The 26,918-nt window shown below is 49.0% G+C and overlaps 1 protein-coding gene across 1 annotated transcript in view; it reads right to left on the bottom strand.

Annotated features, from left to right (window-relative positions):
- ADCY5 (adenylate cyclase 5) overlaps positions 1–26,918 on the bottom strand; it is a gene marked incomplete at both ends in the record, with an annotated part of 154,767 nt that overhangs the window by 65,463 nt on the left and 62,386 nt on the right. Inside the window, one exon of the mRNA XM_079704355.1 lies at positions 2,140–2,289. Within this exon, the coding sequence (XP_079560481.1) occupies positions 2,140–2,289 (150 nt within the window). The remainder of the gene's footprint in view (positions 1–2,139; positions 2,290–26,918) is intronic.

Consider the following 26,918-nt stretch of genomic DNA (forward strand, 5'->3'; position numbering starts at 1 on the left):
AGTGGACAGGGGCTGGCTGGGGAACAGTGCTGAGTCCCCTCATCAGGTGGCACCTAGGAGCATCCTCAGATCTAAGAGCATCCTTTTCTGCAGAGGGCAGGCGAGGCTTGACTCTTAGCCCTGGCTAGGTGAGGAGTGCCTGTCCCCTGGAAGCATGCCTCCCCTCCCCAGTACCCTGGCCTGAAACATGGTATGGCAAACATATTTTCTCCCCCAAATCCCTGTGGATTTTCTGGAATGTCCAGCCTGGCCAGGGTCAGTGCAAGTAAACTGTGAGGCACCGTAAATGCTAATTTTTTTTTTTTTTTTTTTTTTTTTTTTTGCGGTACACGGGCCTCTCACTGTCGTGGCCTCTCCCGTTGCGGAGCACAGGCTCCGGACGCGCAGGCTCAGCGGCCATGGCTCACAGGCCCAGCCGCTCCGCGGCACGTGGGATCCTCCCGGACCGGGGCACGAACCCGTGTCCCCTGCATCAGCAGGCAGACTCTCAACCACTGCGCCACCAGGGAAGCCCTGTAAATGCTAATTTTACTGGAGAAGGGACAGGACCCAGGAGTGAGGGGGGACATTCCCTAATCCAGAAGGCGAAGGAAGGTATCCTGATCTCACGTGAGAGATGCTGGGGTCTGGAACAGGGATGAGAGGGGGGCTTTAGAGGCAGGTAGGAACTTGGGGGTGAGCAGGGTGCAGAGAGGTGAGGTAAGCTTGTCAAGAAGAGACAGTGGGAAGACTCAGGGACACCCCTGGGAACAGGTTTCATTCAAGAGGCTGGACCTGGAGCCCAGATGGGGCCAAGAGAGCACACGGGAAGGCCAGGCCTCAGACTGGACAGCCTGAGCTGGGGACTTAGCCAGGCACAGCGGCCGGGCGTGGGACTGGAGGGGAAGCAGGGGCAGATGGTGACTGGGGGAGGGCCTGGAGAGGCTCAGCAGAGCTCTCCCCCCTGCTCAGCCATCTGGATGTCACCAGCCGTGGGCTGAATCCAGACAGAGGCAGAGAGGACCTCACACTGTGGCAAACTTTATGCTCGTGGGGTGTTCACAGCGCACACGCCGTGCTGGGCAGGAGGGCACAGATGACTACTGCCATCCAGGCCTCCGGCTCCCTGTCCTCACGATCGAAGGCAGACCTCCGTGTTTACACCTGTCGTCGGCCGACACAGTGTGCAGCACAGAAGAGGACTCCTCCTCCAGTGTTCGTGCAGGGTTTGGCGAGACACGAACCTAAGAAGAGAGGGAGGCCCCTCCGCTTTGGAGTAACCTTATCTCTGAGAGCCGGGACGAGTCCAAGTCCAGTGGGAGCCCCAGCACCCTGCTGACCTGCCCACTCTCCCCCTGGGGTCTCCCTCCGGGCCTGCTGTCTGGGAGCCATGCACAGTCTCAGAGATCCCAACTTCCATCTGGTTCACACACAGGAGAAGACACAGTGGTGAGCCAGCCAGACCTGAACCCCAAACAGGACACCCCCAGGATGACAGGCAGGGAACCCTGACAAGTCCTCAGTCCCTGCCCCGCCTTAGCCAGAGGAGTACACAGGGGCAGGTCCCTCTGCCCAGGGCTCACGGGGAGAAGCCCCCGAGTCTGTGAGCTGCATGAATGGCCTGCCTCCTGGCCCAGGAGTCCCCTGAGGGTGAGGTTTAGGGTGAGACACAGTCGTCTTCCTTTCTCTGAACTAACCAAACCCCAGAGATCATCACAGAGGAAGTGCCTAGTGAGGGTGTCACAGGGGCTGACAGCTTGGTCTCCTCTCCTCCTCCCTCCCCCCTCGCCTGGCGGGCACCTTAATCCCAGGAGGGAACACTGATGCTCTCACCACCCCAACTCATCAGCCCCGGGGGAGAGGTGGAGGGCTGCTTCCTGCCGCCCGAGCTGCTTGGTTTGCTTGCAAACCCCAGGGAGACTGAGGACGCAACAGGCAAGGGCAGGGCTAGAGCTGGTGCTCCAGAGCCTCCCCTAGAGCATTCCCACAGAGCCAGGAACACTGGGCTCCCTCCAGGGGAAACGTTCCCCATAGGCTGGGCACCCCCCCAGGGAGGCGGGGCTGGACAGCTGCCCTGAGCACAGCTGGTGGGCAGGCAGCAGCTCGGCCGGCCAAGGCAGGCTCCCTGCCAGCTGTGCAGGGCAGGAGGGCCTCACTCACCTGCTGCTGGTTCTCCCGCTGCGAATGCAGCCGAGCCTGGATGCACTCCCGGGTCTCCTGGAAGGCCTGTCTCTGGGAGACCTCAGCCGGGTAGTGGGTGCAGACGCCCACGATGTTGGTGCAGGAGAAAATGAGGACATTGGAGACGAGCTGCAGAGGGAGAGATGAGGACACGGAGCTCAGGCCTGGAGCAGGCACCAGGTACTGGAGCCTCAGCCATGACCCTCCCAGTCCCAGAGCTCGGAGCCCCCAGGCCCCACGGTAGCAAACGCACACCTAGCTGCCCGCAAACAAATGCCAAGGGAACCCCCCCACAGCCAACTGCTGGGAGTAGCCAAGTGTCATCAGTCAGGCTCTCTGATGTCCTCAGAGCCTAAAGCTTGGCTGGCCTGTGACAGAATGTGGTCCTAAGGATGCTGAGTCACTGAATACTCATACTGGCCATGTCCACAGTACCAAAGGCTAAAAGGTTAGGTGTCTTGGGGATGCTGTGACAGAGCTGTGTGTGTTGGTGGCGGCAAGGGCACTGCAGGGAAGGTTCCTTGAGGGGGACAGGGTTTCATTGTTTGAAAGTGCGACAGGGTCCACATAGGACAAAGGGCTGCTCTTCCACAGAGAGGCCTTAGCTGGCTCTTCCCCAGGAATCAGCTCCAAGAAGCAAATACTTGCTGATACCCAGCACTGTGTGAAGTCCTCTGGGGACTGAGGGAAGGATGAGGTCCCTGGCCAGCAGGGATCAGTGTCCACACAGGTCTCATCTCCTTCTCTGCACCAGCACCAGGGCCTCCTGGCGACCCCACCAGCACACCTGCTGGCAAGCACCCACCATTACCCCCACTCCTCACGGGTGCCCTGCTCTGTGTTGACAGAGATGTGTGTGGAGAAAGACCACTGTCCCTCGGGTCAGAGACAAGGCTGGAATTCTTTTGAAAGCAATACTTACTGAAAAGCTAAGGGAAAACACAACTCAATCCACAAAAACAGGGTTGACATAGCACATTCCAGGTCCTGGCAAAGGTACTGTTTGGTCAGAACTTCTCTTGGCAGGTACAGCTCCTGGGGTATCTGGGTAAACAGATCCTGGTCCTGCCCTTGCCTCAGGCCATACCGGACAGAAGCCACACAAAGAGGCTCAGCTTTCTAGGCCTCAATCACTCCCTCCAAACATTTAGCTCTTAGTCCCAACTGCAGAAGGGGAGCCCAGGCCGACCCCTGCACCTTCCACTGTGGCTCCTCCAGCCCCCAGGAGCCCTGCATTGGTCTCTAGTCCACTTGTCTATTTGGATCCCCAAAGGGCCTCCCTCTGGGACTTCAGCTGCCTGGCAGTGACTCTTCCACACTCTTCTTCCAGGGTGTCTCTGGACCTAGAAGTCCTGTCCTTGGCTCTGCTCTGCATTCTACCTGAAGGCTTTCCCCGGCCCAGCTCTGAGGTGGCCCTGACCTCCACCCAGGCTCTCAGGCCCAGAGCCATGTGGGCTCCATACCGGATGTGGTGCCACCTTTCCCTGGAGACACCCTATACCATGTCTGTCCCAGTCCATGCACAGAAAGAGACTTTTCCTCTCCCATCTCGGTCTTGCTCTCTCCTCGGCTACACAAAAAATTCTGGTTTTCTGGCTGAAGGACACTGTGGGCTCCCCTCAAGCACCTCCTGGCTCCCCTCCAGATGCCTCCCTGAGGAGCCTTCAGGGAAGAGGCAAACTCAGATTAGCAGCTCCACAGCTCCACCAACTCAGCGGCTCACTCCCAGCCCCCCACCCCAACCTCAGCCACCCCCGAATCCTACCACTGTCATCTTATGTAAACGCACTGCAGAGAAAAACCCAACCCATTTATCACAAGCAAAGAAGACCCCTGCTCTACAGAAGCTTACAGTCCAGTTGAGGAGATAAGCGGTCAAGACTGAGAGAGAACCAGCAACAGGAAGCAGAAACTGACTCATGCCAAGCAAGAGGGAGCGGAAGAGAGCACAGAGTGAGGAGAGACCCCTGGGCAGGCCCGGGCTCCCTGGGCCTGCGGTTAGGGGCATGTTTGCCGAGGCTGGCAGACATAAGAAAGGGCGTCCCTGGAGAGAGCATGCAGGAAGCTCAGGCTTGCGGGGTACTCAGCGTCCTTGAGTAAATAACCCAGAGCTCTCTAATCCTGAGGGTAAGTCCACAGAGAGGAGCTGGACCTGGAAAGGCAGACTGGAGCCAGAATGAAGAGGCATCTGAGTGTTAGGCTGAGAAGTCCTGGCACAATCCTACAACAGGAGCCACGAACACTGCTGAAGCAAAGAATGGCAGGATGAGCACACGGCTTCAGAAAGATTCATCAGGGGCAAGAGTAATGCAGGGAGTCGAGAGATGGGTCAGGAGGCTACCACAGAAGCCCAAAGTATGAGGGAACAAAGACATGAGGCTGGGGGCTGTCAAGGCAGAGCTGACTCAGAAAGAAGAGCCCCCAAGAACAGGGAAGAAATAGACTGCAGCCTGCAGTATGAAGCAATGCAATGACTGTGAAAGGAGACCCCAAGGACACGCCTCCTGGACGTCGCTGGGGACCACTGAGAGAGGGCTAAGGAGAGAGAATGAGATGAGGAGGTGGAGGATGAAGGTGCAGACTGCAGGGAATTCTGAAGAATGTTCTCTTTTCAGGATATCTTTTGAAAGGTGAGAGGAAGGTGCCAGACGATAACAAAAGGAGTGAGGAGAAACTGGAAAGGAGAATATGAGGAGTTACCCTCAGACAGAATAATGCAGCATGATAATGCAACGTGGCCAACTGGGGTTTATCCCAGGAATGGAAGGCTGTGTCAACATCAAAAATCAATGTAATTCACCATATTAACAGACTAAATAGAAAACCATATGGTTATTTCAATAGTTACTGAAGAAGTATTTGACAAAACTTAACATCTATGCAAGATTTTTAGTTTAATTTAATTTTTTTATTTTTTTGGCCGCACTGTGCAGCATTGGGATCTTAGTTCCCCCACCAGGGATCGAACCAGTGTCCCCTGCACTGGAAACATGGAGTCTTAACCGCTGGACTACCAGGGAAGTCCCTATACAAGATTTTTTTTTTAACTCCTAACAAATTAGGAAGAGAAGGGAAATTCCTCAATCTGATCAATGGCATATACAAAAACCTATAGCTAACATCACACTTAATGGTGAAAGACTGAATGTTTTCCCCTAAGATCAGGTACAAAGAGAGATTGTCCTCTCTCATCTCGTGTATTCAACATCATATTGGAGGTCCTAGGCCATGCAATAAGATAAGAGAAAAAAATAAAATGCATACAGACTGGAAAGGAAGAAATAAAACTGTCTATATTTGCAGATGACATGTTTGTCTGTGTAGAAAATCCCAAAGAATCTCCAAAACAGCTACCAGAATTAATAAGCAAGTTTAGAAATACACAGATACATGATCACAGGAAACAAGGTCAATATACAAAAAAGCAACTGTATTTCTACAGGCAAGCAACAATCAGAAGTGAATTTTTTTTTTTTTCGGTATGCGGGCCTCTCACTGTTGTGGCCTCTCCTGTTGCGGAGCACAGGCTCCGGACGCGCAGGCTCAGTGGCCATGGCTCACGGGCCCAGCCGCCCCGCGGCATGCGGGATCTTCCCGGACCGGGGCACGAACCCGCATCCCCTACATCGGCAGGTGGCCTCTCAACCACTGCGCCACCAGAAAAGCCCAGAAGTGAAATTTTTTTAAAGTGCCATTTATATATTACCAAAACTATGAAATATTTATCCATAAATCTAACAAAATATTGCAGACCTGTTCACTGAAAACTATAAAACACTGATGAAAGAAATTTTAAAAGACCTAAATAAATGGAGAGACATACCATGTGCATGTATTGGAAAACTCAGTATTGTTCAGATGTCAATTCTCCCCAAACTGATGTATAGATGCCACATAATCATAATCAAAACCCAACCAGGGTTTTTAAAAAGAAATTGACAAGCTGACTCTAAAATTTATATGGAAAAGCAAAACAACTAGCATAGCCAAAACAATTTTTTTTTCTTTTTTTCTTTTTTTTTGCGGTACGCGGGCCTCTCACTGTCGTGGCCTCTCCCGTTGTGGAGCACAGGCTCCGGACGCGCAGGCTCAGCAGCCATGGCTCACGGGTCTAGTCGCTCCGCGGCATGTGGGATCTTCCCGGACTGGGGCACGAACCCGTGTCCCCTGCATTGGCAGGCGGACTCTCAACCACTGCGCCACCAGGGAAGCCCCCAATACAATTTTGAAGAAGATGAACCAAGTTGGAAGACTCACACTACTCAATTTTAAGACTGACTATAAAACTACAGTAATTAATCTAGCACAGTACTGGCCTAAGGATAGAAATATAGATCAATGGAATAGAATTGAGAGTCCAGAAATAAACCCTTACATTTATGGTTTGCTGATTTTTAACAAGAGTACCAAGACAATTCAATGGGAAAACAATAGTCTTTTTAGCAAATGATACTGAGATAACTTCATACCCACATGCAAAAAAATGAAGTTGTACCTCATAACTCATACCATATACAAAACTAACTCAAAGTGGATCAGAGACCTAAACATGAGAGCTACAGTTATAAAACTCTTAGAAGAAAATATAGGAATAAATCTTCATGACCTAGGATTAGGCAATGTTTTCTTAGACATTACACCAAAAGCACAAATTATAAAAGATAAAAAAAGAGATAAATTGTCCTTCATCAAATTTAAGAAGTCCTGTGTTTCTAAAGGAACCATCAAGAAAGTGAAAAGACAAACCGCAGAATGGGAGAAAATATCTGCAAATCATTTATCACACCTTTATTTTTGACAAATATACAAAGGCAACTAAATGGAGAAAGGAAAATCTTCTCAACAAACGGTGCCAGAATAATTGGATACCCATATGATTAATTCAAAATATACAAAAATTTACTCAGAACAGCTCATAGGCCTAAATGTAAAACCTAAAACTATTAAACTTCCAGAAGAAAACACAAGACTTTGGGTTAGGCAAAGATTTCTTATATACCACAGCAAAACATGATCCATAAAAGAAAAGAAATGGGGCTTCCCTGGTGGCGCAGTGGTTGAGAGTCCACCTGCCGATGCAGGGGACGCAGGTTTGTGCCCTGGTCCGGGAAGGTCCCACATGCTGCGGAGCAGCTGGGCCCGTGAGCCATGGCCGCTGGGCCTGCGTGTCCGGAGACTGTGCTCCACAACAGGAGAGGCCACAACAGTGAGAGGCCCCCGTACCGCAAAAAAAAAAAAAAAAAGAAAAGAAAAGAAATGATAAATTGATAAATCAGACTCATCAAAATTAAGAACATTTGCCTTCAAAAGACACTGTTAAGAAAATGAAAAGACAAGCAGCAGAATGGGAAAAGTTATATGTAAATCATATATCTAATAAAAAGACTTGTATCCAAAATTCATAAAGAGCTCTCAAGTCAAAAATAAGAAAACCAACAACCCACTTTTTAAAAGAGCAAAATATTTAAGTAGACAATTCACCAAAGAAGATATAAGGATAACAAATAAGCACAGAGAAAGATGCTCAAAATCATTAGCCATTAGGGAAATACAAATTTTAAAAAAACAATGAGATACTACTAAACACTGTTAGAATGGTTAAAATAAAATAGAAAACGAAAAGAAAAGAAGAAAGAACTGCCAACACTGGTACAGGTAAGAGTGTGTAGCAACTGGAACTCTCATACCTTGCTAGTAGGAATGAAAAATGGTACAGCCACCTTGGGAAACATTCTGGCATTTCTCATACTTATGCCTGCCATATGACCAGCAACCTCACTCCTAGGTATCTGTCCAAATGAAAAGTTATGTTCACACAAAAATCTGTGCAGGAATGTTTATGGAATACTACCCATCTATAAAATGGAACAATCTAGTGATAACACACAACATGAATGAGTCTTAAATACATTATGCTGAGTGAAAGAAGCCACACTCAAAAGGCTACATACTATATGATTCCATTTATATGGCATTTTGGAAAAGATAAAACTGCAGGGACTGAAAACAGATCAGTGGTTGCCGGGAGGCAGGGGGAGAGGTTGGCTAAAAGGGGCAGCAGGAGGAAATCTTTCAGGGTGATGGAGCTGTTCCATATCATGTTTGTGTTGGTAGTTACACATCTATATGCCTTTGCCAAATCCACAGAACTGTACACCAGAGAAGCTGAATTCTACTGTATGTAAGTTATACTTTAATAAAGAAAGGACAGGACTAAGATCCAGGAGGGACTAGCAGAGAGAATATGAAGAGCCGGCTGGACGGGGAAAGGGCAGCCTTTCCTCTCTCTGAGGCCAGAAAGAGGGACCAGACTCTATTCTGAGACATGATCTCCGAAGTAATTATCAACTGGCTGATGCTGTATCTCAGTACTAATCCTCCTGACCTCTCCTGCTGTAACCTTACTCCTCCTGCAGCCAGAAGGCCAATAGCAACAGACGGTGCAAATCCAGGTAAAATGATGCGCTGTAACCCAATAGGGTCCAAATGGCTTGGCTAAGCTTAGCATGCCTCAGTGTTCCTCTCTCCCATTCACTAAACACACAGTGGGGTGAGGAGGAAGAGAGTGCTGGGTATGAGAGAGGGGTCTTGTGCAAGGCCCCATTGGGAAGGGTGATTGCAGCAAATTGGACCTGAGAGTGAAAAAGAGATTAACACATCAAACAAACACACACACACACACACACACCACACACACTCACACACAGGCCACCCATCAAAAAAGCAGGAATCTGTGTGCCAGGTTTTAATAGATGCTAAGGCCACTGTGCAGACACTAAGGTTATGAATGGAGAGGAAACGTCAGTAAAATCTGATGGAATTCTGCTGACAGCCTTCCAGGAAGGAGTTTGTAGCTTAAAAATGATCTCACACCTCAGGCACAAGGGTCTAAATGCTGACCAGCTTTCTTCTCTACTAAAAATAATTATCAAATATTGAGCCCCTTCATATGTCCTTATGTAAAATACTTAATTAGTAAATAATAGCAGGTATCATTCACAACAAGTAAGCAAGGCCTAATTAAGGGTTTGTTGGTTTTCCTTGTGCCAACCTCACAGGATATGTCCAACCAATGGAAGATGCGTGTGTGTGTGTGTGTGTGTGTGTGTGCGTGTGTGTATGTGTGTGAAGGGATACCTACATTACACCAGGTGGAGTAACAGGGACACCTGACAATACAGCAAACCTCAGCCCTGGCAGTGGCCTCAGCATTTGCTTTTAAAACCAGGCCTACATATGGTTTGGGTCTGGGAGGTCCCAGGACCACACCAGGAGAAACCCCGTGAGTGAGAAATGTTTGGAATTCTGGTCCCCTAGTGGAAACCCAGAGGATATGCCTAGGCATATGTACAACTCCGCTGGCATTTCTAAAACCCCAGCACTTCAGAAACCCAATCTTTGGCTTTCTGTAGGCTGCAGGTTTGATTTGGCCACAAGTGAAGTGACAGTCCTCAATGTGTGCAGTGTCTCCATGGCAAAGGTTGAAAGGACTCCCAGCAGCTTGCCTTGGGCACTGCCATCCGTGCTGCCTCTTCTCTCTGAGTTTTCAGGGGGGACCCAAGGGCCTGCTGCCATAGGCCTGCTACTAACCAGTCCTGAGAAAGGCACAAGGCAAAGAGGAATGAGGAATGAACGGTTTGGAATAGAAGGAAGTAAGTTGGGGAAGACCCCCTCACAATCTGCTATTTTGCATAAATTCTGTTCTGGACAAGCCAGCTTGCCCTTGCAAGTTGGTTCACAGGGTGGATCTGGTGGTGGTGGTAGGAGATGGGGAATCAGAATTCCCCAGGAAGCCAGATTTGGTGACTGGGGAGAGGGGGCAAGATGTTCAGTTATATTTGAATTTCAGATAAACAACATTTTTTTTTTAGTATAAGTATGTCCCATGCAATATTGGGGACATATACGACAAAATTATTTGTTTATCTGAAATTCAAGTTTAACCGAGTGACTGTATTTTCACTGGCAACGTTAACAGGGAGCCCTTTCAAAGCTGCCCTCCCCCAGCTGACACCGTCCCCCCTGGCTGAGGCCCAGCACACTAAGCGTGACCCAGCCTCCACTCCGCCCCACTTCCTCTTCCAGATCCTCTTCCACTCTCAGTGGCTCCTGCACAGATAGACTACAGTAATTCCTCTTCACATCAGGGCCTGAAATCACCCCACTTAAGTGCAAGTCAAAGCTGAGGTCTAACTTTCCAAATCCACCCACCTGGACCCAGGGCGGGCTAGACCAACTCAGGGCCCTGGGAGCTGAGGACCAGCTCTCCAGTATTCTACAGCTGTGACCTGGGACTCCAGCCTTAAAGACAGGCAGAACGCTTTCTGTTCTAGTCCTTTTTCTGTTTACAAACACACAAAACTAGCAACCAAATGAGTCCCAAATAAAAGGAGCTGACAGGCAGGACAAGGGTTCCTTCTGCCTGTCCCAGATTTCATTTATCCTGCGTGGTGCTGGTGGCAAGCTTGGGGGACCTCGGTGGAATCCCATTATGATGTAAAATAAATCAAGGAAGGATGATCTTAAATTATATACTGAGAAGGCATATCAGCAGGGTTTCTTGAATACTGTACCATGCTCGATTAGGTGCTAAATGGCTTTTTAAAAATATTACATATTTTAACTTTTTTTCATCATAGTGATGCCTCTTTTAAAATTTTTCCTTTACAGAGAATAAAGATTGCTATACACTTTTTGTGATCAAAGCCACATTATCTCTGCCTGAGGGTTTCTGTGATGAGGTCCTCTTTCGTAGAGGTGGCTGGTCCATCTCAATGGCTCTGGACAAACAAAACCAGGGTCTCCACTCACTTCATTCCTGCTAGGATTCTGCCCAGGTGGCACCCCTCCTCCTCTCCATTCCAGCCAGGATCTAGCTGCTCAGTGCTTGTCAATCTCTCCTGCACTGGAATCCTCTATGCAACTATCCTCTACGTCAGTGATCCTCATATCCCCTTATATCATGACACTTTCCTGCTCAAAAGCCCACCAGTAAAATAAAGCCCACACTCCTGTGCTGGTATTAAGATTCTACAAGTCTCATCGTGGGCCACGTTCCCCTTCTCCTCACTACCCCAACCATATGGGCTACTCACTGCCTCTGGAAATACCAATCTACAATATGATTCTAAAAGGACAATGTTTGGGACTTCCCTGGTGGCGCAGTGGTTAAGAATCTGCCTGCCAATGCAGGCGACAAGGGTTCGATCCCTGGTCTGGGAAGATCCCACATGCTGCGGAGCAACTAGGCCCACGTGCTGCAATTAATGTAGCCCGCGTGCTCTAGGGCCCGCAAGCTGCAATTACTGAGCCTGAGTGCTGCAACTACTGAAGCCCCCGCCTAGAGCCCGTGCTCCGCAACAAGAGAGGCCACCGCAATGAGAAGACCGTGCACCGCAACGAATAGTAGCCCCCTCTCGTCACAACTATAGAAAGTCCGTGCACAGCAATGAAGGCCCAACGCAGCCAAAAATAAATAAAATTCTTAAAAAATAATAAATAAATAAAGTGTGCAATTCAATGGTTTAAAAAAAAGTAATCTATAAAAGTACGATGTTTATTTAATACAATTTTACTATTACTAAAAACAAATCAATAATTAGCATCTGCTTAATCCATGTTTAGGAAAGACAACATAGACTAAAATAGGAAAAAAGACAAGTATCTAGGAATGATGGGGGTCAGCAATTTACAGCCTTCAAAACACCTTCACAGGTAATATTTCATTGCATCCTCATTGCATCCTTCTAAGATAAGCAAGTTGGGTGGCATCACCCCCTCCTGCTGATGCAGGAACTAAGACTCGAGGCAGGAGCCTCAAAGGCAGTCACACAGCAAGGCGGCGGCAGAGCTCAATCAGATTCTCATTCCTAGTTCAAAGCTTCTGCTCTACCGCACAAAGCTGTTATTTATCCCAACTTAATTTAGGTCACTTTTGTTTTATTCTATTTAATAAAGAAACACTCGACTTTCTTTCACCCTCGTCCTAAGTGCCCCAGGCCTTCTTCATAGATCCTGGTCACATAAAATGCTGCTGATTAGGGCCCTCCTCCCAGCTGCTGCCTCCAGCCCAGCTCTCTCCCAGGAACTCGCCACTGCGGGTGAGAAAGGCCATTGCCTGTCTTGTGAGGCCAAGCCTTACCCTCGTAGAGTGTCCTTTAATTATGTTTTCAGTGAGATACAATTCATATACCATAGAATTCATCCATTTAGAGTATACAATTCAGTAGCTTTTTTTTTTTTTGCGCTATGCGGGCCTCTCACTGTCGTGGCCTCTCCCGTTGCGGAGCACAGGCTCCGAACGCGCAGGCTCAGCGGGCATGGCTCACGGGCCCAGCCGCTCCGTGGCATGTGGGATCTTCCCGGACCGGGGCACGAACCCATGTCCCCTGCATCGGCAGGCGGACTCTCAACCACTGCGCCACCAAGGAAGCCCAATTCAGTAGCTTTTAATGCAATCTCAAGGTTGTGCAACCCTCACCACTAACTCCAGAACATTATTAACATCGCCCATTAATCCTCGCTTATTTCCCCCCGCAGCCCCACCCCCAGCTCCGTCAACTACTAATTTACTTTCTGTCTTGATGGACTTGCCTGTTCTAGACATTTCATATAAATGGTATCATGTAATAGCCTCCCGTGTCTAGCTCTTTTCACTTAGCGTAATATTTTCAAGATTCATCTCTGTTTAGCATGTATCAGTACTTCATCCCTTTTTATGGCCAAATAACATTCCATAGTACAGATATACCACATTTTGTTTATTCATCCATCAGTTATAGACATTTGGGTTGTAGCTACTTTTTGACTGTTATGAATAATGTTGCTATGAACATTCATGTACAGCTTCTTTCAGAGACGTCTGTTTTCAATTCTCTTGGGTATATACCTAGGAGTGGAATTGCTAGATGTTATGGATTGAATGTTTGTGTCCTCTTCCCCTAAATGCATATGTTAAAATCCTGACCCCCAGTGTGATGGTATTAGGAGGTGGGGCTTTGGGAAGACGATTAGGTATGAGGGTGGAGCACTCATGAGTGGGATTAGCACCCTTACAAAAGAGATCTCATAGAGTTTTCTAATCTCTTCCACTAAGTGAGTACACAGTGAAAAACTATGAACCAGGAAGTGGGCTCTCACCAGACCCACATCTGTTGGTGACTCAAACTTGATTTCCCAGCCTCCAGAATGTGAGAAATAAATGTTGTTTAAGCCACCCAGGCTATGGTATTTTGTTATAGCAAACTGGATGGACTAAGACGCTGGTCACATGGTAACTCTATGTTAAACATTTTGAGGAACTGCCCAAGTGTTTTCCAAAGTGGCTGCACCTTTTATATTCCAACCAGCAGTGGCTGAGGGTTCTGACTCTCCACAATCCTCCCCAACACTTGTTTTGTCTGTCTTTTTTATTACAGCCATCCTAGTGGGAGTGAGGTGGTATCTCATTGTGATTTTGATTCCCTTAAAATTTAAAGCAAATAGTGACAATAACATGTAAGGTAGTCTACTCTGTAACTTAAACAGCTGTGCCTTTAGAGAGAAATGGCCACACTGTACACTTTATTTTTGTCATCTTTGGTCACTTATTCCTAGGAAGACCCCAGACCTTGTGTACACAGCCAGAGAAAAACAACAGCTTTCATATAATAGTACTTATTTGAACAGGACATCCTCTTAATTCATTCAAAAAGCATCGACTAAGCATCCAGTGCACAGCACCATACTGGGGCACTGGGGAACCTTGACCCCGGCCACCCAGCTCCTGCCCTCCAGGACTCCAGGTCTGGTGGTGAAGGAAGGCATATGCACAGAAGCAGCTGAGAGGACACAAACTCTGCAGGCCTTGCAGTGTCGCTAAGCCCAAGTTAGTTCCACAAACACTCAACAAATACGGCAGAGGAGATAATACTCTTACTATATGAAGTGGTTTATAAATTAACAAGGAATAAGTAAAATTTAACAGAAAAATGGATAACGTAGATGAAGAAGCTTTTCAAAGAAGTAAAATTACAAATGACTTATAAACACATGATATGAAAAATGTGAACCTCACAAGTAAGCAAAGAAATACAAATGAAAACAGTATTTTGCCTATTAAACTAGCAAAGCTTTTTTTCATGGTAATAATGATGGCAAGAATGCAATAGAAAAGGCACCACACCATCAGTGGGGATGTGAAGGCACAACCCTTCTGGAAAGCGATCTGGCCACGTGTATGAAGAACCTTAAAAATGTTTATACTCTGACCTAGATTCAGTCTCCTCTCAGGAATCTGTGCTACAGAAACTCAGTAGCTTGGGCAGGGCTTTATATCCAAGGAGAATTAGAAAACTTAAAAATGGGGAACAGATAAATGTTGAACAACTAGAGGATAGTTAAATAAATTATGGTGCTTCAATACCCTGGAATATGTCAAGGCCTTTCAAATGTTTTATTTGAAGAAGATTCAACATCATGGGGAAGTTTGCAAAATATAATGTCAAGTGGGGTAAAAAGAGAATACAGAATTGCATATTCAGCATGATCCCAATCTAAAAATATATGTATGTTAACAGTGGTAGACTGTCTCTAGGTGGTAGCATTATAAGTATTTTTACCTTTTTCTTTAGACCACTGAACACTTTCCTACCTTTCTACCATACGTATGAATCTTAAAAGAGAAAAATGATGAATTTATTTTAAAAAGAGGAAAATCTTACATGCTTTTACTCTGAATATGGCAGGCTGAAGGAACTTCTTATCTAAATTGAAGAGATCAGAATTCAAATGTCTACAAAACCAGCCGGAATAAGTCAAATGGGAAAAGAGATTTGAACAAGAAAAAGAAGCCCCGTCTGGGCAGTGGGGACCAAGAAGGCTAGAAGTGTCTGGGGATGGAACCTACAGCGTGGGCAGCATCCGGGCAGCCAGCATGACAGGGGAGGGGTGTCCAGGTGGCAGAAACAACCTGAATAAAGGGGTGGAGGGAGACAGGTGCAAGGCTGCTTGTGGAATGCGAGGAAGTCAACGCTGACTGGGACAGAGCCAGCAAGGGGAACTGGCCAGAGACAGGGTGGGGCTCATTGCTGGATCACGAAGGACATCCACGTCAGGTAAGAAGCTGGCACATGACCCAGGAAGCATTAAAACCTCTTGGTGGCTGCATTTCCCAAAATAAAAAGTATATTAATTTTTCAACTTATAAAATGTGCTTTCATTAGAGAAAATTTCAAAATCATAGAAAAAAATCAATTTACCCCCCAAAGACAACCAGTGCTGTCTGGTTCCTTCCTTCCTTCCCTCCTTCCTCTCTCATCTACTCACATTTTTTTGTTTTTGCTTTTGTGAAGCTAGGATCTTACTGTTTCTATGATTTCGTATCCTGCTTTTTTCACTCAATGCTATAGCGTAAGCAAGTTCCCCTGTTATTACAACTTCTAATGCTGCAGGCTTTCAACAGGGAAATGTGATCAGAGATGCACTTCAGAAAGATTAATTGGACAGCTGGGAAAGAGGTAGTCAAGTCAAGAGGAAGGTGCTCGAGATGGAGAAACCAAAAGGAGAGGTGGGGAAATGGCACAGATGAGAAAGGCCAGGGCCTGAGGGGGGCTAGGGGCCTGCAAAGGGAAGAGGGAGCCATGTTGGGAGGTCCCAAGCAAGACATTTGCCAGAAGTGGCTCTCCAGGGGAAGGGAAGTTTCCATGGTGAGTGGAATGAGTGAGACAGTGTCACGAAAGCTAACTGGAAGAGAGAGATTAAAGGAAGAGTTGGAGGGCCAACCAAGTCAAGTCTGTGGAAGAGGCTGACAAGGTACTATGAATCAAAAGTTGTTAGGGCGTCCCACAGGTGACCGCTGAGGGAGACTGGGTAGAAGAGGGGTCCAGACTGCAACGGATTAAGTCATAGGGTCTGTGAAGGTGACTCTTTCTTAGGATGCTTGAGAGGGAGCATGGAATGAAGGGAAAGGTGGGAGAACCAGATTTATCCAAAGGCAGAGGCAGGGGAGGACTACAGGGGCAAAGGAGGACAGAAGTCTATTGAGCTGCAGGACAGCACTGTCCACAATGGCAGCCGCCAGCTGCACGCAGCTATGAGCACTTGAAATGTGAATAGTCTGAACTGTGGTGTGCTGTAAGTGTAAATACACATCAGAGTTTGAAATAATTTTTAATTACTTGTTTAAATGATATACTAGAGATACTGGGTGAAGTAAAAATACACTATTAAAATTAATTTCACCCGTTAAAAATTTTTTTAATTAATTAATTATTTGCTGCGTTGGGTCTTCGTTGCTGTGCGCAGGCTTTCTCTAGTTGCAGCAAGCAGGGGCTACTCTTCGTTTGCGATGCGTGGGCTTCTCACTGCAGTGGCTTCTCTTGTTGCGGAGCACGGGCTCTAGGCGCGCAGGCTTCAGTAGTTGTGGCACATGGGCTCAGTAGTTGTGGCTTGCGGACTCTAGAGTGCAGGCTCAGTAGTTGTGATGCACGGGCTTATTTGCTCCGCGGCATGTGGGATCTTCCCGGATCAGGGCTTGAACCCGTGTCCCCTGCACTGGCAAGCGGATTCTTAAACACTGCGCCACCAGGGAAGTCTAAATTTCACCCATTTTAAAAAACTTTTTTGGCTACAGGAAAAGTTAAAATTATGTATGTAGCTCTCATTATATTTCTGTTGGACAGCACAGCTGTAGAACAAAGGGGAGGCAAAGCAAGAGGGACTGGGAACACGGTAGACATGGGACAGACCACAAGCTGATTTGCACATTATCAAACTGCTGTTTTTGAAAACCTGACGCTCAGTGAATTGACCTGAGCCCCACCTTTGGGCCACAGAGGGACTGGCCTCCCTCCCTGCCCTTTAGGGGGTCATTTTCCAAAGACTCAGATTCTTTCATCTACTAGGCTCAGAGCAGACTTCAGATGGTGTGCCCCAAGACAGCCACTCTCTCTGGCTTTTGGGAGCATGAAACGTGCAGGAGAAAAGGGACAGGGGTCTCTGGGCACTGAGGCTCAACCATAAGATCCCAAGGGACCAGAAAGTCTCTCACGGGGGGCTCAGGTATAGACTGAGGTATTAAGACTGTATTAAGACAGGATGTCAACGTTTCTAGCATGTCATGAAACTTGGGGGCTTTGGGAAAGTATATGAATTTAAAACCATGGGGAGAAGGGGCAGCCCGAGAGCAATGAACAAATGTCTGGAAGCAGCACAGTGTAAAGAAAGTACTAGGGACTTAGGAGGCTAAGTTCTCATCCTGGATTTGCCACAGGAAAAAAAATAGCACTTTGGGGGCTTCCCTGGTGGCGCAGTGGTTGAGAGTCCGCCTGCGGATGCAGGGGACACGGGTTCGTGCCCCGGTCCGGGAAGATCCCACATGCCGCGGAGTGACTGGGCCCATGAGCCATGGCCGCTGAGCCTGCGCGTCCGGAGCCTGTGCTCCGCAACGGGAGAGGCCACAGCAGTGAGAGGCCCGCGTACTGCAAAAAAAAAAAAAAAAAAAAAATAGCACTTTGGCTCTAAGCAAGTCACTTTTCCTCTATGGGCCTCAGCTTCCTCATCTATAAAACCAGAGAGGCAGTGGGTGATGGCCAAGGTCTCTGCCACCTGGGACAGTCCATGGAGTCCATGGAGTCTCTGCCACCTGGGACAGTCTAGGGCTCTGGCAGCGCAACCATCCTGAGCACACCACTATGAATGGAGACACCACTTACAGGGTTTTCTGGGAAATCTGATTTCAAATATTCTGTCCCATGTTCTTCTGAAATGCAATAAAATGCCCAACATTTCAGCGTATAAGCTGCAGCTTCAAGACAGCTGGTCACACCTGGAAGTCATTCAAAAGTCTCCCATCTGATCCATGCTGAATCTGTGGGGAATCCCAGAGGAAGCCGGAGTCCTTCAGAACCTATGCCAGGCAACGACCCCCCCTCACGCACCCCCAAGGTGTGGGAATCACACGTACCAAGCAGTGTGGAAATGCAGATACGTTCCCACACAAACCAAAGCTATGAGTTGGGGCAGAGGGGTCGGGGGTGATGGACAGTCTAGCTCAGTGGGAGTGCCTTGGTAAGGCTTTCTAGAGAAGCTGGATGGGGCTTCGCCACCCATAAACTGCTTCCCATGCAGTTCTCTGACCTCTGCGGTAAGGGAGAGTTTGCTCTGTGGCCTGGCAAGAAGTTTTTGTGGGCTAGAAGTTTATTTATAATCTGAGTGCAAATGAAGTTTCTCTCCTCCATCCTGGAGAACAATTATCCAGCCCCACCTCCCCAGGTTCCTCCACCCTCAGCATCCTCCTCCCCCTTCCAGGAAAATCAGACAAGACTTCATTGTTCTAGGTGAGCAGTGGTGACAGCTGAGGATGATGCTGGGCTGTGTAGGTGGAGGGAAGGGGCTGACAAAATGCTGGAATCAGATCCCGCGGGAGAGAAAAGAGCAGCCCCTCCCCAAACACTGAATTCGGCTTTCCACCCTACACAGGTGAAGCACGGCTTTCCCTTGTGCCTTCCCTACCCACACCTCCTCCCTCCCTCCAGTCCTCACCTCCAGGGGCCCACTTTAGGTCTGCTGAATTTGGAAGGAAAAAAGAAACACTAAAGAGAAAGTGAAATTGCCACCAAGCTGCTTACCTAACCTCTACTTGAGTGCAGAACATGTATGGGGCTGTGTCTGTCTGTATGGCAGGCTTGGGCACCCTGTGAATGACCCAGGATGGAGGGTCACCCTGCAGCTGCTCGGGACAAGGCGGGCTTGCCCAGCTCCGTCAGGTACCACAGCAGGGATTCAGGGGGCTCCAGACGTTACCCCAGAGGTTGCCTGGAGAGAGAGGCAAGGAGATACCATGGAAAGAGTGCTTTGCTGGGAGTCAGGGGACCCGGACTGACCTTTGCTGGCCTTGTGACTTTGGGTAAATCACATAACCTCCGGAGCTAGCTCTGAAATGGAGCTATGGATGCCTGCTGATTTTACCAATGCAAACACATTACAGGTGTAAAGCAATGCAAGTTGGTCTAGCAATGCCCTGAGTGGCTGGGAGGGGTGAGAACTAGATAAAAGCCCTCCAGGGGCTGGCCATGCCTCCTTCTGCTCACTAGTCCACTGCTGCTTCTGCTCCTCATCCTCCAGGACAGGCTGATACATATCAGGCACCAATAAACACTTATTAAATGAATAAATGGATGAAAAGGACACTGAGGGCTACAGGGTACTTTCAAGGCCTTGAATATTCCAGCTCACGTCAGAAGACAGTCCAGACCCCCAGCCATCTTTGCCTCTGACACTGAGCACCAAGCACAAGGCAGGAGAGGGGGTTACAGGACCCCATCCATGGGAATTCAAAGGCCTGAGTTAGAATTAAATAAAACACAGAGGAGGCCAAGAAAGATGGACAAATGAAGGTGGCACTAACTGCCGTGGCCGCTAAGGGCTTGGAGATGGTTTCTACCAGACAGATGAGCCAGGAGGCAAGTCTATGTGTCCCTGTGAGTGGGTACACAGCTCTGTTGGGCTGGGACCTGGGAGACCCAGGTGTGGTCTTGGTGGGTCCCTGACTGGCTGGCTGGCTTTGAGCAGATCACTGGGAAATCCCTGGAGGCTGGACCTGGGAGGAGAAATGAGATAATGTGGAAACGAGGCTTGTGAAAAGGCTTGATGAACAGTAAGGACCTGGATTACTGCAGGGCCTGCCCTTCTCCTCATAGGCTGGGCTGCCTCAGCAAGTCTGCTGGGTCCCATGAGGTTTCTTTTTATGTAAAACAGGAGAACACGACCCCACATCTCTCAGCTGCTTCACAAGGGCCCTGACATCCTAGGACTCGGGAGGCCTTCTCTGTGATGTGACTCAGCCTCCCAGAGAGAAAACCAAGAGTTGGCCCCGGTCGCCACTTACTCCCAGCTGTCCTGCTAACGAGAGGTAGGAAGGTTGACCGGGGCTGGCACTGAGACTAAGAGCCCAATTCTTGGGATGAAAGAGTTAAAAAGAGTTAAGTCTTCTTCCTCACAAGACATGACCTGAGTGCCAAAGGGTGAGCCATTAAACTCAACCATTACTGATGCAAGTCTATAAAAAGCGCCTAGTGGTAAGAGTGCAGCAAATGTTCATTTGCAAACTGACCCCCCAGAAACGTACTTTCAGCTCGAGGGCCATCTGATGGACTATAGATTATCACACTACCACCTCCCACCATGTCCCTTTAGAGTAGATAATTAGGATTAACCTTTTTACTTAAAAAATAATTTTACATTTGCAACAACATGGATGGACCTAGAGACTGTCATACTGAGTGAAGTAAGTCCCACAGAGAAAGACAAATATCATATGATAGTGCTTATATGTGAAATCTAAACAAATGGTACAAATGAACTTATTTACAAAACAGAAATAGAGTCACAGATGTAGAAAACAAACTTATGGTTACCAGGGGGAAAAGGGCAGGGGGAGAGAGAAATTGGGAGACTGGGATTGACATATACACACCACTATATATAAAATAGGTAACTAATAAGGACCTACTGTATAGCACAGGGAACTCGTCTCAGTACTCTGTAATGACCTATATAGGAGAATAATCTAAAAAAGAATAGATATATGTATACGTATAACTGATTCACTTTGTTGTACAGCATAAACTACCACAACATTGTAAATCAACTATACTCCAATAAGAATTGAAAAAAAATAGTAATTTTAAGGGCCATGACAGAGACTGTTAGTTGTCCACCTAAATTCATTCCCCCTTCTTCCAAAACATTACACCGTAGCTGGACACATGGCTGCCCAGCTAGCGTATTTTTCAGCCAACGTTGCAGCTAGGTGTGGTCATGTGACTATGTTCAGGTCAAAGGGATGTGAACAGAAGTGATGTGTGCAACTTCTATGCCATCTCCCTCTCCATCATCAGACAAGTCCCTTGCCCTACCTGGACCAGCACCTTTTTTCACTTTCTTCTAGGCTGGAACATGGATAGCCCCCAAATGCAGCTTTGACGATATAGATGAGAATAATGGCCTTGTGGGTGGTGGAGCAACCTCATGGGACCAGACCAGGTCACTTTGGGACTACTACCTGAGAAAGGAAGAAACTCTCATCTTCTGAAAGTGACTGTATCTTGGTGTCTCTCTGTTACACTAACATGCCTGCAAACGGCAGAGGTCCATAGATTGGAGCGTCCAATGACAGCCTGATCCCATCCTTCCCGCTCCTCTCCCATCACCTCCTCCAGTGCAGAAGGGAGAAACCACAACATGCAGAGCACAGAAGATGAGGGAAGGCAGGATGGCATTGGAGGTGCGAAAATGGGAAGCCCACTTCAAAAACAGTGGAAGGTTTCCGAGGCAGTGGTCCTGACAAGAACTGGGCCTGAGCCCAGAAACCAGACCAGAGACAAAGCAGACAGACTGGCTGGATTCTCAAGGGCAGGAGGAAGTAGAGTGGCTGTACTCCACAAGGTGGGAAACGGACGCCCAGAGGAAAGAAGGAACGGGCTCTGCATTATCTCAAGGAGATGAAGCATGGTGTGGGAAAGAACATGGCACCTGGTATCAGAAGACCTCGGTTCAGGTCCTGCCTCAGTTACTTATGAGATGAGTGGTGCGGACTGAGTCATTTCACCTTAGAAAGCCTCAGATTCTTCTCCTAGAAAATAGGGAGATACTATCTACTTCTCAAGGACTATTGATAAACTAAATAGGGTAATAATATAAAATGTCAGAAAAGCAGTTATTCTCCCACTGCCTACCTGGTTTAGTTATAGTGAAAGCGAGAAACTGAGAACCGCAACCAATCTATGCCCAGTCCCAGCATGAGGAGTGGAGTGGGGAGGATAAGAACATAGATCAGTATTTGTCGGGCGTCTCGAAGCACCAGGAATGGGGCTGGGAGTGTTTCTCAGAGCATCTCCCAGGGAAAGGGACACGTGGCCAACCGCCCGAGAGTTCTAGTCTGGAGCCTCAGGACCTTGTGCACAGGCAGCCTGGCTTCTCTCACCCATGCTTGGAGGACCAGGCAAGGGCTAGGACAAGCCTGTCACTCCCACAGCCCTGGGGGCAGAGGCCTCCAAAGATGAGAGGAGCTGGAGAAGGGAGCTCCTCTCCTCTGTCCAGTGGCCACTGCAGGCTCTAGCCTGGCGACGACAGGCCTTGACTGGGAGTGAAAGCAAAGACCAAAGCTTCTCTTCTCAGGGGGCTCTCAGCAAACTGTCAGGCATGCACCAGCAGAGGCGTCTGAACCTTAGCTTCCTGCCTGATGGTCACTCGGCATTTCCACACAGTGAAGCACAGGAAGGCAAAAGGTGCCTGAGGGCCTCACCTCGGGAGCAGCGGGGCCTTGGGCTGCTCCTCAGCCAGATTTGGAGAAGAATGAGGGATTTTTGAAAAGGTGGGGCAGCGAAGTCTCTGAGGTCTGTAGTGAGACTAGAAAGAGGGCCTGGGACCCCTGGCCCGGTGGTTCCCTTCTCATCTTTGAGCCCTTTTTCCTCCTTCTCTTCTAATTTTATTTTATTTTTTTAAATTAAAATACAGTTGATTTACCATGCTGTGCCAACCTCTGCTGTACAGCAAAGTGACTCAGTTATACACACGTAGACATTCTTTTCCTCCTTCCCTTCTACAATCCAAGCTCTTTTCTTTCTTCAAAAAATTAGTTGAGTTGGTGGAGAAAAGTGCACTCAAGCTCAGCCCTCTCCCGGTCCTGGGGGTCCCTGATACCCCAGCACCACCATCGGATAACCATCCTGCAGACTTTGCCTCTCTGTCCTGGGGTGCGTCCAGGAGCCTTGAAAGGTGAGCTACCATGCCAGCCCAACGCCTCTTCTTTTGCCTCGGTTTACCCCCATGCTCCCTGCTAGAATACCAAGCCTTCTCGGTCCCACCTGCTCACACCTACTCCAGCTCCAGCCCCGTCATGGCCGGTCCTCCTCACCTCTCCCCGAAGACTGGGCAGCAGTACTCTGCTCTGCCCTCCAGAACACAGGCAGAGAGGGCATTTCCCAGGAACACCGCGGGACCCGGAAAAGCATCGCGATGCCCTGTGGGGCAGGATACCAACCCCCGAATGGTACTCCCATTCTGAGAGGGCCCCGGGTGAGAGGAGCCAGGAGAGCCCTTTCTCCTCTTCATCTGGGGGGAAGCCGAGTCCTTCCCAGGGCTCAGAGGTGGATGGAGAGAGCCCGAGTCCTCGGAAAGGATTCTGGAGTGGAACCTGAGCCAGCAATAGCAGATGCTCTCCATTCCCCGGCCACGTGCATGTGCCTGGAGTGACAGAGCGTGAGAACAAGAGAGGAGAGGAACATAGCAGCCTGCCTCCCCACCAACACCACTCCCCCCGCTGCCCTGCCCCACACCAGCAGTGAGGGCAGGAAAGCCCAACCAGGCTCGTGTCTGGAAACACAGCCATGTGACAGTCCCCTGTGGCTCAATGTCTGCACCAAGGGAGCTGCCGTAGTAAGGTAGCCTAGGGCGCACCCTATCCGAAGCAAAGGGCCACTCCCCTAATAAATCAGCTTTGCAAGTCTGGATGTTTGTCAACTGCGCTCTCTTAAAAAGGGCCACAGCTACAGCAGAAAGCAGAGTCTGGCAAAGCTACCTTGGACCCCAAGCAGCCTGAACCCTGATAAGCAGAGGCTGGGGCAGAGGTGCTCAGAAAGGTGGACACTGCACCACTCGGCCTCCTGTTCTCTCCTGGTCAGCTCAGGTGCTCATCCACTGTGGGAATTATCCACAGCAGATTACTAGCCAGGGTCAGCCAGGCTGCTCTCTGGGCACAGGGACCATATCTTGCAGAGCCTCAGCACCCCACACTGTGCTTAGCATGCTACAGGTACTTGATAAATGCTGGGTGAGCAGGAGAATGGGAAAACATGTCAAGGAATGACTGGCTTGTCCTCACCACAGCCATTTCCAGCCAGCGATATGTACACAAGGAATACAGACTGATCTGACCTCAGCATGAGCCCAAAATAATTAAGAGAGGAAGTCTGCTACAAATCATCCAGTGCATTCCAAACTATCAAATGCATTTAGAAATCCTCTGCTGTTTGGTATTATCCATGCCTCTGGCTTCCTAGCTTAATGGATCTAACTGGATGAACACTCAGAGGGACAGAGGGCTCTCTTGGAGCCGACCAGCCTCAGCTGGGCTGCTCCAGCAGCCAGACTGGGACTGGGAGAATGAGGGCCGAGGGGGCACAAGATCTCCCTACCCCAACCCCATGGTCTTACAGCAGTGACCCCCCTGCCCTGAAGGGCCCTGGGGAAGGAGTCGGGGCAGGAGTCCTGGTGAGCACCTCAAGTGCTAGCACAAGCCAAGTAAGCTAAATTGCCCTGTCAAAACAAAACACTGCAGGCACTTGCAGGGCTGGTCCCTGCTTTCATCTCTGCCACTTGTTGAGCTGTGGAATTTGGCCAAGAAGCCAAGAGCCCCCAGGTAACAAGGGATCAGGGCTGAGGGAATACAGGACCTGGGCTCTAGTCCAATCCCATTTCATCTGCATGGTCACTTGGGAACTTTAGGATACATTTCTTGACCTTTTGGCTCCTATCAAATCAGGATAGGACTTCCCTATATTTGATGGACAAGTCATTATGGTCAACTCCCAACTCTCCACATTAGGGGAGTCAAATCAGTACGTGGCTGGCCCCATGAGACAGGCTGGAGACATTCAAGATGTGGCCCCTGCCTTCAAGGTGCTCACAGTTAGGTGGATGACACGGGAGAAACCACAGGAATAGATGATAGAGAGCAAGATGGCTGGGTTTAGACTGCAAACACCTCTGTGGGCCACAGAGGCCAAGACAGGCTTCAGGGAGGGGGCGAGGTTTGGGTGGGGAGCTGACTAGGGTTTGGATCGGGAGGGGAAATTTTCAGATGAAAGTGACAGCCCTGGAAAAATCCTGGCATGGCTGGGGTGGTGAAGAGACTGCCCAGAAGGATCAGAGAGTGACTGGTGATAATGCTGCACCCAGCTGTGGCCCAGGTGTGAACCAAGGTCTACCAGGATGGAAAGCTTGTCTTGGGATCACAAGCAATAAGGAGGCACTGAAGGTTGGTGGGGGAGGGGGGAGTTTCATGATGAAATGATTTTTAATAGCAACTACTGTCTATTGAATGACTACAATGTGCAGATATAACCTCCTATAATCCTCAGGACAATCCTATGAGGTGGATGCAATTAGAATTCCCATTTTACGGACAAGGAGACTTGTGAGGCATGGCGAAGTTAAGCAACGTGCTCAAGTCCACACAGCTAGGACGTGGCTAACCGCTATGCTACCTGGCCCCCAAGAAGGAAGAATACATTGTCGGCAGTTGCAAAGAGGCATGGAGATGGCAAAAGGGAGGAGCCACAGCATCCACTGGGAACCTGGGTCTGCAGGCCAGGAATACTGTTACGTTAGGGAGATGAGGATAGGGGTGGGGCTGGAGAGGAGAGCTGAATCCAGGAGAGTCCATGAGGAAAGTATTGACAAAATTTGGGACAAACCCATACCAAGCCTCAGGGAGACTCAACTGTTTAGGGGACCCTTGACAGGAATGGAAAAGTTGAGAAAGGCACCAAGTATGGGGCAGATGATGGGTTCAGTCTGAAGAGTTGTGAGTTGTCCACAGAGTGGACGCTCCCTGTCTCTCTCCTCGTTGAGTTCTTCTCCCACATAGCCTAACCTTCACCTACAGCCCAGGTTTTCACAAGTTACCCTCCAGGGGACTGAAGCTCCCACCTTCCCTCATCCCTTCCACAGGCCCCATCTCAATGACACGTCCACCACTACCAGAGTCCCTTCTCCAGGGAAGCACATCTATTCCCGGGGGAAATGGACAGGATCTGGTTAGTGTCTGTTCACTGCCACAGAGTCCAAAGTGGGGGACTTATTACTTCCAAGGCTGTGCGTGTGAAAGTATGCACGCATGTGTCAAGATCCTGCAGATATAAACAGCTCTGCCTCCAAGAAGGAAGCACATTCTCATTTTTCCTCAGTGGACGACAAACAGAGATAAACCAGGCACTGAGCTTTCCCAGGTCCTGCTGCCGGTAACCTCAGCCAAGAGGGCTCTGCATAGGGTGTCCTTCCTGAAGACTCTGGGCCCTGACAGTCAAGTGTCAAGGCATCACCCCAACAACCAGCCTACCCCACTCTGGGCTCAGCCACCCATCTGGGACAGGCCACTCTGTTCCCAGGTTTCAGAGAAATCTGGAGAGTGAAAGATATTTACAACCCAAGGTCAGCAGGCGCCATCTTGCTTTCTTGAGAAAGAATGTCTGCAGCTAAGAGTTTGCCCCAAAAATGCATGAGGGGTCAGAGGGACATGAGGCTTCTGGCAGGCCAGCCATTCTAAGAGCTGGTTTCATCCTTCAGTGTTGACTGAGGGGTCCCTGTGTGCCGGGCACTCTGGTATCTGGGGAAGCTGGACAGGGCACTCACACAGCAGGGGATAGCTGGGAGGCTGGGAGGGTGACTTCAAAGGCCTTGTTTAACCCCGAGAAGCGAACACCTTGCTCACCTGTCCACATCAGCGTCTGTCCTGGCGATTCTTAGGCACACACAGTGAGGAAGCCTAGCAGAGCCCCACAGCTGGGCTCCATGCAAGCCTTCAGAGTGGTGGTGGGAGTCATGATGGCGATAGTGATACGGGGGTTTTAAGCCAAAAGTTGAGTTCCTTCATGGTTGTTTGGGGGCATGTGTGCAGCAGACCTGGAATTCCTCAATCTGCCTGCTCTCTAGGGCAAGGGGCTACAGTGGGGTAAGGGGAGACTCAAGGGCTGCTTGGCAGTTCTGCTGGTCTCAGC

This window comes from Hyperoodon ampullatus, assembly GCF_949752795.1.
Source record: "Hyperoodon ampullatus genome assembly, chromosome: 5".
In the NCBI taxonomy this organism is placed as follows: domain Eukaryota; kingdom Metazoa; phylum Chordata; class Mammalia; order Artiodactyla; family Ziphiidae; genus Hyperoodon; species Hyperoodon ampullatus.